General features: G+C 43.9%; 1 protein-coding gene across 5 annotated transcripts in view; it reads left to right on the top strand.

The window, feature by feature from the left end:
- LOC111142836 (WAS protein family member 2) overlaps window positions 1–12,808 on the top strand; it is a 79,475-nt gene that overhangs the window by 55,958 nt on the left and 10,709 nt on the right. For all 5 annotated transcript variants that reach the window (XM_022496159.1, XM_022496161.1, XM_022496162.1 and 2 more), the window contains exons 2-5: window positions 1,179–1,352; window positions 8,816–8,950; window positions 9,466–9,619; window positions 11,740–11,857. In XM_022496159.1, coding sequence (XP_022351867.1) covers window positions 1,223–1,352; window positions 8,816–8,950; window positions 9,466–9,619; window positions 11,740–11,857 — 537 coding nt within the window. In that variant the 5' untranslated portion in view covers window positions 1,179–1,222. The remainder of the gene's footprint in view (window positions 1–1,178; window positions 1,353–8,815; window positions 8,951–9,465; window positions 9,620–11,739; window positions 11,858–12,808) is intronic.

Raw genomic sequence — 12,808 nt, 5'->3', positions numbered from 1 at the left:
GAGAAAGAGAGGGAGGGAGGAGTTTGCGGTTTGGGGGATGTGGGTATGTTACCTTTATGCTTTACCTTTTCATTTGAAGTGAATTGGCATTTTCCCTAGCATGAAAACCATTAGGTTGTTGTACATTTCTTTAGTTTCACAAGATACAGAAATAGGACCTGCCAGCCCAGTGTGCCTTTGGCTGTAGTCAGTACCCGTTTTGTTGAGACTAAAACCTCCTCCTATCCTTGTAAAGCTAGGAATTTGGTAATCTAATTCTAAAACAATAGCTCAGCATGAACCTGAAGTGGTGGGGGATTTCCTAGGGAAAGGGGCTCAGCTGACAGGATAAGAAACGGTAACCGGAAGGTTTCCGGATCTGCTCCAGACACTTCCTGCTGTCTCAAGAGCCTTTTGGCCCAGGTGTGTTGAACTGGATGTGAGAGAGAGAGAGAGAGAGAAAGGGAGCTGTTGGGTAGAAGAGAAAGGACTGGGGAATCTTATAGAACAGTTTGCTCAGCATCATGTTTGACATATTGAACATGTAAAATTTTCCTTGATATTCTTTAATTCTGTCAATGTACAGACGAAACTTTAGTAGTGTTAATAGACACTGGCAGCTAGTGTGTAGTTGTACATTAACAGTCATCTATCAGGGAAGAACTGGAGAAGTTACGTCCTGATGTAGATCAGTGGAATCAGTATTGGCAGCTTAATTCCATTGTGGAGATTATCGGATGACAGGAGCTCTTTTTTGATCCTTGTAATTGATCATCTGGAATCTGATCTGTGCTGATTATGGACACACCAAGGATGGGATCCGTCCAGACCATTCAGAGCCTGCTGAATGGACTGTTTTCTCACCATGCCTCTTTGCCTCGGGAGACTCTTGTTGGTTGGAGCGCAGTTGTTATTTTAAGGTTTTTAGGTTTTTATGCTCCCGGTGTAACTCAGCCAGCAGTCACCAGTTCAGAATTTCTAAACGTATCCAGCATGCCTTCTAATAGCAAATCTTAAAGATTGAAGGGAACAGGGTGGGGGCTTAAAAAAGAAAAAAAAATGATGGGGGAGAAAAGATTTTTTAAAAGCTGTTTTAGATCAGAGCAAGACAAAAGGAAAAAAAAAAAGAAAGACTGACACAGCCCTAGTGTGCCTGGAATTTGTGGTTGAGTAATACTTTCCTGTTATTTCTTTTTTAGGTTGTTTTTCCATCATTCAGAGCATTGCCTGAAGCAGGTCCACCATGCCGTTAGTAACAAGGAACATCGAGCCAAGGCACCTGTGCCGTCAGACGTTGCCTAGCGTTAGAAGCGAGCTGGAATGCGTGACCAACATCACCCTGGCAAATGTCATCCGACAGCTGGGCAGCCTGAGTGAGTGCCGCAGAGAGCCTGTGCTTTGCCCTCAGGGGTCGTTGGTGCTCTTTATTTAGTTTCCTTCTCCTCCAGTGTTCCTGTTTCTCCCCCATCTGCCTTTCCTAGGTAATGCGAAAATGTATCCTCCCCCCCCTTCCTGAAAGAGAGGTTCCTTTTTGGTACAGATTCTTCCCCTCAACCCTTTCTTCATCTACTTCCACCCTCTAGGTTCCCTCCACCTCCCCCTCCACCTGCTTCAAAAGAAATCTGTGGGAAGGGTAGCAAGAAGGGCTGCAGCAGAAACTGCAGATGGAATGACAGAGCAGAATTCTCTGTGTGTAAAGTGGGAGGTTCACAGAGCAGTATCTTGGTTGGGGAATGTGCCTGTAATTGCACGAGCTGTTCGATGTAGCTGACTTCGATGAAGCCTCAAATGTGCCAGTAGTCTTTATCTCTCCGACACCCCCCTCCCCCCAACTTTTCTTCCCAAAGAGGAGTAAAGCAAACATACTCAGATTCTAGCCGACTTGTCTACCCTGGTACACATTTAATTGTGCTGCAAGCCCTCAGGTCCAAGTTCAGGGTACAAATTACTTTTGCAGTCTCTGGGGTATTGGGAGTTTTGCAAGCTGCGTTTACACACAGTGACACAAAGTGTAGCTGGAGCCATTCTTCTCTAGGAGGAAGATGGGGTTTAGCCCAATCTGTTTTGGAGCTGAGGGAAAGCCAGCTCAATGATTTTTTTTTTTTTTTAAATTGGCAAGAATGAATGAGATTGCCTTGGGTGGGGTATATGCATGGGTTTGGATTTCACTCTGAATCAAGCTGATTTTGTTTGAAGCTGAGGTATGGGAAGGGCCGATGCTTGGATAGGCTCTGCATTTGTCTAGTGCCACTCCAGCTCCCATAAGAACGTCCATCAAATTGCCATTTTAGTGATCTTTCTTAGCAAAGGCATCTTGGTATGAATTATTTCAGACACTCACCCTTCCTATCGCATCACTGTCCTTAGTGAAGGCAGTGGGACATCAGGAAAGCCTGCCTTCCCCCAGATAGTATCAGGCCTTCCTTTAAAATAGGGCCCCGAGGAGACAGAGCTCTGTGACCATATGATGTATGGGGTCTGAGATTCCTAAGCCTTTACCTAGCTCACTTGATCCAGGGCTTAGGGAAACTTGGATGGGGTGTCAGGAAGAAATGAAACCCTGCCAGTGCCTGTCTTACACAAAGGAACACTGACAGCAGTGCAGCTGACGAGGAAGCACGTGAAGGTGGCAGAGAGCCTCACTGCTTCTTAAAAGCATCATTTCTGCTTCTGTCACCCTGAGAAGGCCAAATGGGTGGAAGTCAATCACACACTGGTTCCTTCTCCATAGGACAAAGGACATCTAGCTAATGATGCTTCTTACTCTCACTCAGCAGGAGTTACGCTCTCTCTCAGGTGTTTTTCAAGGGTAGTGTTGATGGATGTCATTGCTCACTCTCTCACTTGTGATCAGACCACTCCTGTCTGGAGGAAGCCAGTCTGAGGGCCAGGGTTGGTTTGTGCCTATGGAAACAAGATTTCCTCATGTTGTGGCACTAAGTGACCCTTTATTCATCCAGTAAATATGTATTGAACATATTTTATGTGCCAAATGCTGAGGGAATACAGCAATAATAAGAAATGGTCTCCGCCTTCCAGGAGTTCATAATCTACCAGAGGAGACAGAAATGAATAATTCTTACAGGGAGAGGGTGAGAGGGGAACTCATATTTGTTGATTGCCTACTTTACACCAAGTTTTAGTAGGATATTGACATAGATGTCAAGTAATTCCCCTGGGTGATCCTTTGAGGGTAGGTGGTGGTATTCCCATTTTTCAGGTGAAGAAATGAAGGCTCAGAAAAGTAAGGTGAGGGGCGCCTGGGTGGCTCAGTGGGTTAAGGCCTCTGCCTTCAGCTCGGGTCATGATCCCAGGGTCCTGGGATCGAGCCCCGCATCGGGCTCTCTGCTCAGCGGGGAGCCTGCTTCTCCCTTCCTCTCTGCCTGCCTCTCTGCCTACTTGTGATCTCTGTCTGTCAAACAAATAAATAAAATCTTTTAAAAAAAAAAAAAGAAAGAAAGAAAAGAAAAGGTGACTTGCCTAGAGAGACAGCAGCCAGTAAGAGGTAAAGTCAGACTTCCAAAGACTTTCTCAGCTCTGTCCTGTACTCTCTGTCTCTGCCAACACTGCCCTGGTTCAGACCTCTGTTGACTTTTACCTGAACGATTGCCTTATCCTCCCTTTGGCTTCCCTTTCTCTGATCAACCCTCCTAAATCTATAAACCTAAAAATCTTGTAAATCTTAAGCCTATATCCCTGCCAGAGTGGTCTGCTTAAAACACAAATCTCACTTTTTACTTTTATAATTCTGAATTGTTTGAATTTTTGAAAATTAAGACTGTTAACGTTTGCAATTTAAAAAGTGTATGTGGGTTTTTTTTAAGATTTTGTTTATTTATTTGAGAGACAGAGTAAAGAGAACACAAGCAGGGAGGAGGGGAGGAGCAGAGAGAGAGGGAGCAGCAGGCTTCCTATTGAACAAGGAACCTGACGTGGGGGTTCCATCCCAGGACCCTAAGATCATGACCTGAGCTAAAAGCAAATACCCAACCAAGCCACTCAAGTGCCCTTAAAAAGTGTTTTTTGTTTTTGTTTTTGTTTTTTAAAAGATTTTATTTATTTATTTGACAGAGATCACAAGTAGGCAGAGAGGCAGGCAGAGAGAGAGGGAGAAGCAGGCTCCCTGCCTAGCAGAGAGCCCAATTCGGAACTCAATCCCAGGACCCTGGGATCATGACCTGAGCCAAAGGCAGAGGTTTTAACCCACTGAGCCACCCAGGCGCCCTTTTTTTAAAAATTACTTATTTATTTACTTACTTTTTAGAGACTCTTTTTTTTTTTTTTAAGATTTTATTTATTTATTTGACAGAGATCACAAGTAGACAGAGAGGCAGGCAGAGAGAGAGGAGGAAGCAGGCTCCCCACGGAGCAGAGAGCCCGATGTGGGGCTCGATCCCAGGACCCTGGGTTCATGACCTGAGCCGAAAGCAGAGGTTCCAACCCACTGAGCCACCCAGGCGCCCCTTTACTTACTTTTTAAATTTTTTTTTAATTAATTTATTTATTTTAAGATTTATGTGTTTGAGAGAGAGAAAGAATGAGCAGGAGGAGGAACAGAGGGATAGGGAGAAACAGACTTCCCGCCGAGCAGGGAGCCAGACCCGGGGCTCGATCCCAGGACCCTGAGATCATGACCTGAGCCAAAGTCAGAGGCTTAACAGACTGCGCCACCCAGGCGCCCCCCTTTACTTACTTTTTAAAAGAGTTTGTTTATTTGTCAGAGAGAGACTGCACGCACACTGCCAGCAAGCCACAGCAGGGAGCTGCAGGCGGAGGGAAAAGCAGGCTCCCCGCTGAGAAGGAGCTCAATGTGGGACTCCATCCCGGGACCCCGGGATCACGGCCTGGGCTGAAGGCAGCGGCTTAACCAGCTGAGCCACCTAGGTGTCCCTAAAAAGTGTTTTTATTTTTTTAAGATTTTTGATTATTTATTTGACAGACAGAGATTACAAGTAGGAAGAGAGGCAGGCAGAGAGAGAGGGAGAAGCAGGCTCCCTGCTGAGCAGAGAGCCCAGCGAGGGACTTGATCCCAGGATCCTGAGATCATGACCTGAGCCAAAGGCAGAGGTTTAAGCCACTGAGCCACCCAGGCGCCCTTAAAAAGTGTTTTTAAGTAAGAGTACAGGGGCGCCTGGGTGCCTCAGTCATTAAGCGACTGCCTTCAGCTCAGGTCATGATCCCAGGGTCCTGGGATGGAGCCCCATGTCGGGCTCCCTGGTCAGTGGAAAGCCTGCTTCTCCCTCTCCCAATCCCCCTGCTTGTATTCCCACTCTCACTGTCTTTCTCTGTCAAATAAATAAATAAAATCTTAAAAAAAAAAAAAAAAAGATTCCAGATCCTTTTAATAAACAAACAAACAAATAAATGTACAAATGTTAAAAATCTCCCCTGTTCCTCACTGTGGGATTGTATAAGTTTCTTGGTCTTGCATTCGAGACTTTTCAAGACTTGCCTTCCTTTCTAATCATTTTTCTTTTTCTTTTTCTTTTTTTAAAAGATTTTATTTATTTATTTGACAGCACAAGTAGGCAGAGAGTGGGGTGGGGGGTAGTCTCTCGTGCGGTGCCCTTGCTATTGTTTCTCCTGCCTGGAGAAACCTCACCATCCTTGTAGTTGATCTTCAAGGCCTAGCTCAAGGACCTCCTCCTCCAGGCTGGACTAAGTGCTTCTCTGAGCTCCTATTACATGCCTGTAATTATTACCTACCACATTATATTGAAAATTATCTGTATCTCTTATACTAAATTAAAAGTTCTCTGATGGCAGAAATCATGTCTTGTTTGTTCTTAAACCCCAGTGTTTATCCTGCGTAGTATCTGGCACCCAATAGAAGCTCAGTAAATGTTTGTTGAATGATTCATGCCTATATTCTCGCCACCATTCCATGCTGTTGGTGCATAGAAAATACAGGGAAGGAGGTAATACTCCTGTGGGGAGTCAGTGCATGGTGTGGGAGTATAGGGAGAGTTAGGGAATGCTTCACAGAGGAGACTAGATTTGAATCAGGCCTTGAACGATGACTGGAATTTCATCTTGCAGACAGTGGGGCAGGAATAGGCTCATATGTGCTTCATATTCATGACCTTGGCCTCATGGCCTCATGTACTACAGCCAGAAGTGCTTGGTCTGGTAGGCACAATCTGATTATGGAATGGATAAAGCACAAAACTAAAAATTCCACAGTCTTGGATTGCTCCGTGATCGCATATCCAGAGTTTTTATTTTCCCTCAGTGCAGGGAGATTGGCATTTCACATATTAGGTTGCCGTATCTTAGGAAATACAGGCACAGCCAGCCAGCCTGCACTTTTGAGTCAGTATCCTGACCACCTGGTAGAATGGAATCCTCACTTGGGTAAATTAAGAAATCATGCTGTGATATTGGGTTTTCGGAGTGTAGAGGGGCCATGCCACTGGGGGACTACTCCAAGACTCTTAGACCTCAAGCAAAAGCAGTGCCATATTTGTAAAAATCAGATTTAACCTGTTCATGTCTGCCTAAGATTCCATTTGAACAGTTCTGCTAAGGGGGGGGGGGAATTGAAGACTGCTTGGAATCTCTTGCAAAAATATGGTTGGTAACTGTTGTGAATGTCCTGATGTGATAGTGGATCTGTTTTTGTAATCTGAATGAATGAAATTTAACTCTGAACAAGGTATTTTAGCTTTCTCCTTATATAAGTGTGTCACACTCCTATTTTCAGAGATTGGGGTAATATTTAGTACCCGAAGAATAGGAACTATCATATTACTGACTGGAATTATATCTTAAATTTCCTGTAAAACGGCATATTTAGATAATTATAGTCTTGAAAGTCATCTGATGTGGTTGGGCAGTTTCATTGTAACAACCTAACATTTTTAGCCCATTTAATTCTATGGCAGTTTGGTAAGGTTGATACAGTTACCCTCATTTTACAGATGAGGAAATTGAGGCTGAGATATTGTGACTTGCTGAAGAGTATGTAGGTATAAATAGAAAGAACTGAGATTAACTCCAGATTTTTCTGATTGAAGTCTGCTGCGACTTCCATGTATAGACCCAAGGTGGGCCTGATGTGATGATGTGGGGAAACCTTCACACCACCTCCCTCCATCTTCAGATAGCATTCTCAGTGTTTACATGTTTATATGTTGGAGGTAAGATTTATCTTGAAAATTGCTTTCACATTCAGCCATTACTCACACTACCACTACCCCCTTCACCAAGGAGCAGGAAACCCTGGGTATTCTTGGTGCCTTAAGGATGGGTTGCTTTGGGGTTTTCTTTTCCTCCAGAATAGCTAGTCAGTTAACAGATTTTTTTTTTTTTCTTAGTAATCCCTAAGCCCATTGTGGGCTCAGACTCACGACCCCAAGATCAAAAGTCACATGCTCTATCTACCAACTGAACCAGCCAGGTGCCCTGGTTAACAGATATTTTTGAGCCTGGTTTATTTTTCATAAGTAATGTATGTTTATCTGCTTTAGCTTTCCAATCACAGTTTTCTATTACCTGAATGAACATGATGCTGTGTGGTTTTTATAGGAACTTAGCTGTATTATGGACAGGGATCAGATAACATCATCAGCCTGCAGAACAGAAATGCAGCTTTGTTAGCCAGTTTGTGTCTTTGAACCCAGGAGCTTCCCATGGTTGTTTAAATCACAAGATCGTTCAGTATGCAAAAACTTGTTCTTTCCTTGATTAGAAACTCCTTATTGACTAAATTTACCAGCAATTCAAAATATGCTGTTGATTGGTCTTATCCTTACTCTCCAGGTTACACTGGGAAGGTGAGCTGCAGTTCACCATGAAGGTGCAGTTTTGGCCTTTCAACTAATATTTTCCCCCTCAAGTGTGGACTAAGCACAAAGTTTAAAAGCTAAAAGTCAGAGCTTACTTAAAATAGTTCTCAGTAGTTTTTTTGGTTGGGCACCATCACCTTTGCCTACCTTAACCTTGCAAGTAAGAAACTCAGTATATTTATTCACGTATGCTGCTTTTCATTCCTAGCAAGAATGTGCTTTGTGGCTTGGAATGACAATATGGAGGTAGTGTCAAATTGCTGGTAGGTTTCTTTGGCTGCAAATTCTCATTGCATTCCAGGGTTGAAAGTACGGAACTCTTTTCTTTTTCTAAAAAATAAGATACTGTGGAAAGAGACCACTGGTATGTTGGTTTTCAGGCAGGGCTTGAAAATTTCAGCTTTTCACTTGTTCCCTCAGATGTAGATTTGAAGGACTATAACCTAAAGCAAAGACTTCCAGAGTTATAGGTTATAGAACATAAAATAACCTTTTCACCTCTTAGAAGAAGTTTTAACTCTCTGTTTTGAGTTGTTGATAAATTCAAGGCCCCTCAAAGATACCACAACTCATCATGGTTATTGAATGTACTTCGAAGGTTCCATTGAGGATGTAATTTTTTATTTTTCATGTAAATTGTAGACACCTACAAGGTCCTTGTAACTCCCATTCTGTTTTCAAGAACCATTTTACAAGGTGCTTTTACAGAGCAGCAAGGGGTGAAGGGCTATAGGCAAATGTGTAGACGTATTGTCTACTCTTCCAGGATTAGTTTTTTGTATTGCACCTTTTGATATTATTCAGCCTGCATTGAGTTCGTGACCATTCAGAGTTTGCCAAGAAGACTATTAGAGGACAAATGCAGACTGCTCAGGCTATGGAGGGCGCATCTTCATCTCCAAGAGCAAGCATCTGCATATAACCCAAACTGTCCTGGAGGTGGGTGGGTTTGTGTTGGGGAGGTGGGGAATAAGATCCTTAGGAGCAAGTTTTTCTAATCATTTATGTCATTCTTATGCTCTAGTGACTTGGTTTCTTTGCTCTGTCAGGTAAATATGCAGAGGACATTGTTGGAGAGCTCTTTACTCAGGCAAATACCTTTGCCTCTCGGGTAAGTTCCCTTGCTGAGAGGGTCGACCGCCTACAAGTTAAAGTCACTCAGCTGGATCCCAAGGAAGAAGAAGGTAAGGAAGCTGAGCTCAGCATTTGCAGGCTTTGCTGAGCAGTTTCTTAGGATTTTTTTCTCCGGATTTATAAAAAAGTGAGGGGAAAAAATCACAGAGACCTATGGAGTTCTGCTTTGAAATGACACAAGCCCGGGTGGTGTAAAGAAACCTTTTTAGCTCTACCACACCCCCACATGCTCCCTTTCTCCCATTCCCCCAGTTCTTGCTCAGATCCCCCTTCCCCCAATCGTATTTTGTTACCATAAAAGTACTTGGAAGATTCATTCCTCCTAAGGAGAGGCCTGCTAGATCTGGCCACATAGTAAACCTTTGTGTTGCCTCATTTTGTTCAGTCGTGAAATGGCTGGGCTGCTGACAGCCTTGTGGGGCTTCCCCAGAGGGGGAGAAAAAACCCTGGCTGCAGACAGCCGCAGCCAAGAAACGCAGCAGCTGAGGCCTCTCAGACTGGTGTGACTCAGTGTTTGCTCAGATAGCCTGTCGTCCATTTTCTCCTGCCTTCCATCTTCTCTCAGTGTCACTGCAAGGAATCAACACCCGGAAGGCCTTTAGAAGCTCTACTATTCAAGACCAGAAGCTTTTTGACAGAAACTCTCTCCCAGTACCTGTCTTGGAAACATACAACACCTGTGATACTCCTCCACCTCTAAACAATCTGACCCCTTACAGGTAACTTGGCTAGTTCTTCCCTTTGTTGACCTGTGGTTAACAACACTAGATTGGCCTTTTAGTTAAAGATGTTTGCATCGGAGGATTGTGTCCAGAAGCTTACTACCTTCCCCAGAGTTGTTTGTGGTGGCGGCAGCTATGTTTACCACATGAACACTTGTCACTTAGTATTGTTTGGTCTCTGAAATTCATAGTAAATATAATACATATTGAAAGTTTGCTCTAGCATTGCATGCTGCAGAGTTTAATTTGGTATAAGCCAGGTCCATCCTGGATTCTATCCAAGGAATTTAGTTATTACAGAACCAAAAGGACTTTGTTACAAAGCAGTCCTAGAGCTTGCATCCCAGGGGCAGCATTCGAGCAAGGCTCCCACTTACTCTGAAACCACTAGATTACCAGATGTTCGGGTGTGTTAGTAGAGCTAGCTTTGTGGACTGGCTACTCCGGGCCCTCAGGGTCCTTCCAAAGCTTAAGGAATAATTGGCGTTCTTCCAGATGAGTGTCGCTCACTTTGTTTAGAACATCCTTTTGACATTCTCCTCTGCTAGGACCTGTACTGCTGCAGCTAAACTTGAGATAGACAGCTTAAAGCCCCTCCCCCTCCAGGGGTCTGTAGTACGATCATCCTGCAGAAAACCACTGAGCAGGGGCAGAAAGTGAATATTTATCTTGCTTGTATCCATAAATATCTTTGGAACAGGTAAAAAGTAATTACAGATAGCTGGAGGCAGATGTCTTCTGCGAGACATAGGTATACTGCAAAGTAGGATGTGTGTGTGTGCAGAACTCAAGGACACCCACCTGATCCAGGGAGCCTGGAAATAGGAGCGTGGTAGCTATTCACACGGATAAAAGTACACAGCATCTACCCCATAGCGTCTATCCTGTGTTATTATTATGTAAAATTATGTTTATACCTTGGCTTTCAAAAGGGCTAGCTAGCAGAGCAGGACAGAGTTTTGACTCTGTAGCCTCCATTATTTATCAAGTTGGATTTGGGCAGAGAGGTTTCAGGGCAAGAAGGGAGTGTACACCTGATACTGAAGGGAGTGTGACATATGACATGGGGCTTGTGTGGTAGAATAGGATAAACAAATGATATTAAGACGAAGTTTATTTTTCAGTTAATGATATTTTCCTTTTTATCATTCTCCTCTCAGTTATCTGGATTTGGCTTAACAGAAATGAGCAGTGGTGTAGCTAACTCAAAACAAGATTTAATATAAAAGTCATTAGTGTTTGATTCGGAAATGCTTTCTGTGTGTCATGACAGGCCAGGGAATAGAATTGCCTTTCTAATAAATGTCCACCCCTAGCGCATGCTTTCTGGAAAGAGAGAGAGACTTAGTCATGCCAAAGTGCGGGATTCCAACCAGGACTATCAAGTCTGGTAGGTAACCCTTACATGGACACTCAGTAGCTCTCTTGGTTACTTCTCTCACCGCCACTAAAAGATGGTAATTAAATCTCATCATAAAACAACTGGCCATCTGTTCTCACTGGGGCCCCCTTGCGGTTGGGGGTACGGTGGGGGTACTGAACTATTCTAGAAGGGAGCAGGAAGGTGGATTGCTATGGTGACCTGTTTTTACAGAGCAATAACAGCTGCATACATAAACACTTTCATGTATATGTGTATCTATACATAATGTACACATGTGTGCCTGCACATACATGTACAGGCTTCAGGTGGGTGGGAAGCCGCTAATGGTTCCTGGAGAGTCCTGGGGAATTGGTGGAGGAAGGGGAACCAATGGCAGAAATCCCCTCTGATGTGCCAGGATATCAGGTTAATCCTCAGGGAGATGTCTGTAGCCATGCAGATCATTAGAAATAATCAGGATCCCTGCTGCTCTAGCCTGTTCTTGCCCTGACCATGCAAATTCCTCTACCAGGAATTGAAAGTAAGGCTAAGTTTCTTAAAAAGCCAGATAAATAAAGAGCTGCCATTCTGGGGGCACTGGAATGCTGGTGTGTAAGAGGAAATATGCAGTCAATTTGAATGACTTCTTGATTCCTCAGTGTAAAAACTGCTAACTGGTAGGTATTTGGAATATTGGATTTGCTTGGGAGCTCATCTGTCTACTGACAGCTACTTGTCTTCATTTCTATCCCAGGGACGATGGGAAAGAGGCACTCAAATTCTACACAGACCCTTCGTACTTCTTTGATCTTTGGAAGGAGAAGATGCTGCAGGACACCAAGGATATCATGAAAGAGAAGAGAAAGCATAGGGTGAGGGGAAAGGGGCCTCTGTTCTACACATCAGTAGGCACAATTGTGGAGGGGGGATAAAAAGGAAGCCAGTCTTATATGAAGTAATCATTCCGAGTGGCTGCTTGCTTGGATGCCAGGTGAAACTCTTTAAAAAATGTGTCCACTCCAAGCACAACCAAGATGAAAGTATAAATCACACCAAAAATGTGTTTGTTCCCCCTAGTGCTATTAACAATTGAGTATATTCAGGCTGAGTTTTAGAAATTGACTTTTCTATTCACCATTTATTTCTCTTGCAATTTGCACCTGACTCTGCTGGACACTCAAGCTAGGCTAGTCCCTTCCCCGCCAGTTTTGCAGCTCATTTCTCAGAGAGCAGCACAGGGCTCCACAGTGTTTGATTTACAAACAGGAACGGTTTAACACCTTCACTACTGATTGGGTAGGGCTGGGTGAGTAGGCCTAATTTTGGGAGCCGCTCCTCTCCCCTTAGACCTCCATTGATGTGTGTAAGCGTATGACCAACCAGTTGCAACATCACAATCCCATTAGAATGGCTGCCGGGAGGCCCAAGAGAGCACCAGGGGCGAGTGCAGCTGAACAGGCTGAGGAACTCCTCATTGGTTGTTTGATTTTGTTTTGTTAACTGTTTCCTTATATTTGTCCCAGAGACAGTGACTGACCTTTGTGGCAGAGCAAGTAACAAATAGCTTTTTACTAACTTGCTAACAGTTAGAGCTGCTCAGAAACATGAGTGAGTTACCCAGAAAGGTAGTGAGTTTCCCATCTGTAGAGGTGTCTGAGTGTTGAACTGAGTGAATGTGTTTGACCTTGGAAGGTGGTTTGGACTAGGTGACCTCTAGGTCACTCCAAAACCAGTAATTCTATAAATTCTCTAGTTACTGTGTGTTGTCGAGGCACGTCATCTCTTGGGTGTGCATCCCTGAAGGTGGATGGAGTTTTAATGAA

The sequence above is a fragment of the Enhydra lutris genome, unplaced genomic scaffold (genome assembly GCF_002288905.1).
Source record: "Enhydra lutris kenyoni isolate GAN:26980312 unplaced genomic scaffold, ASM228890v2 scaffoldscaffold9, whole genome shotgun sequence".
In the NCBI taxonomy this organism is placed as follows: domain Eukaryota; kingdom Metazoa; phylum Chordata; class Mammalia; order Carnivora; family Mustelidae; genus Enhydra; species Enhydra lutris.
Note: the sequence above shows the minus strand (reverse complement) of the source record. Positions and strands in the feature narration are given on the sequence as shown.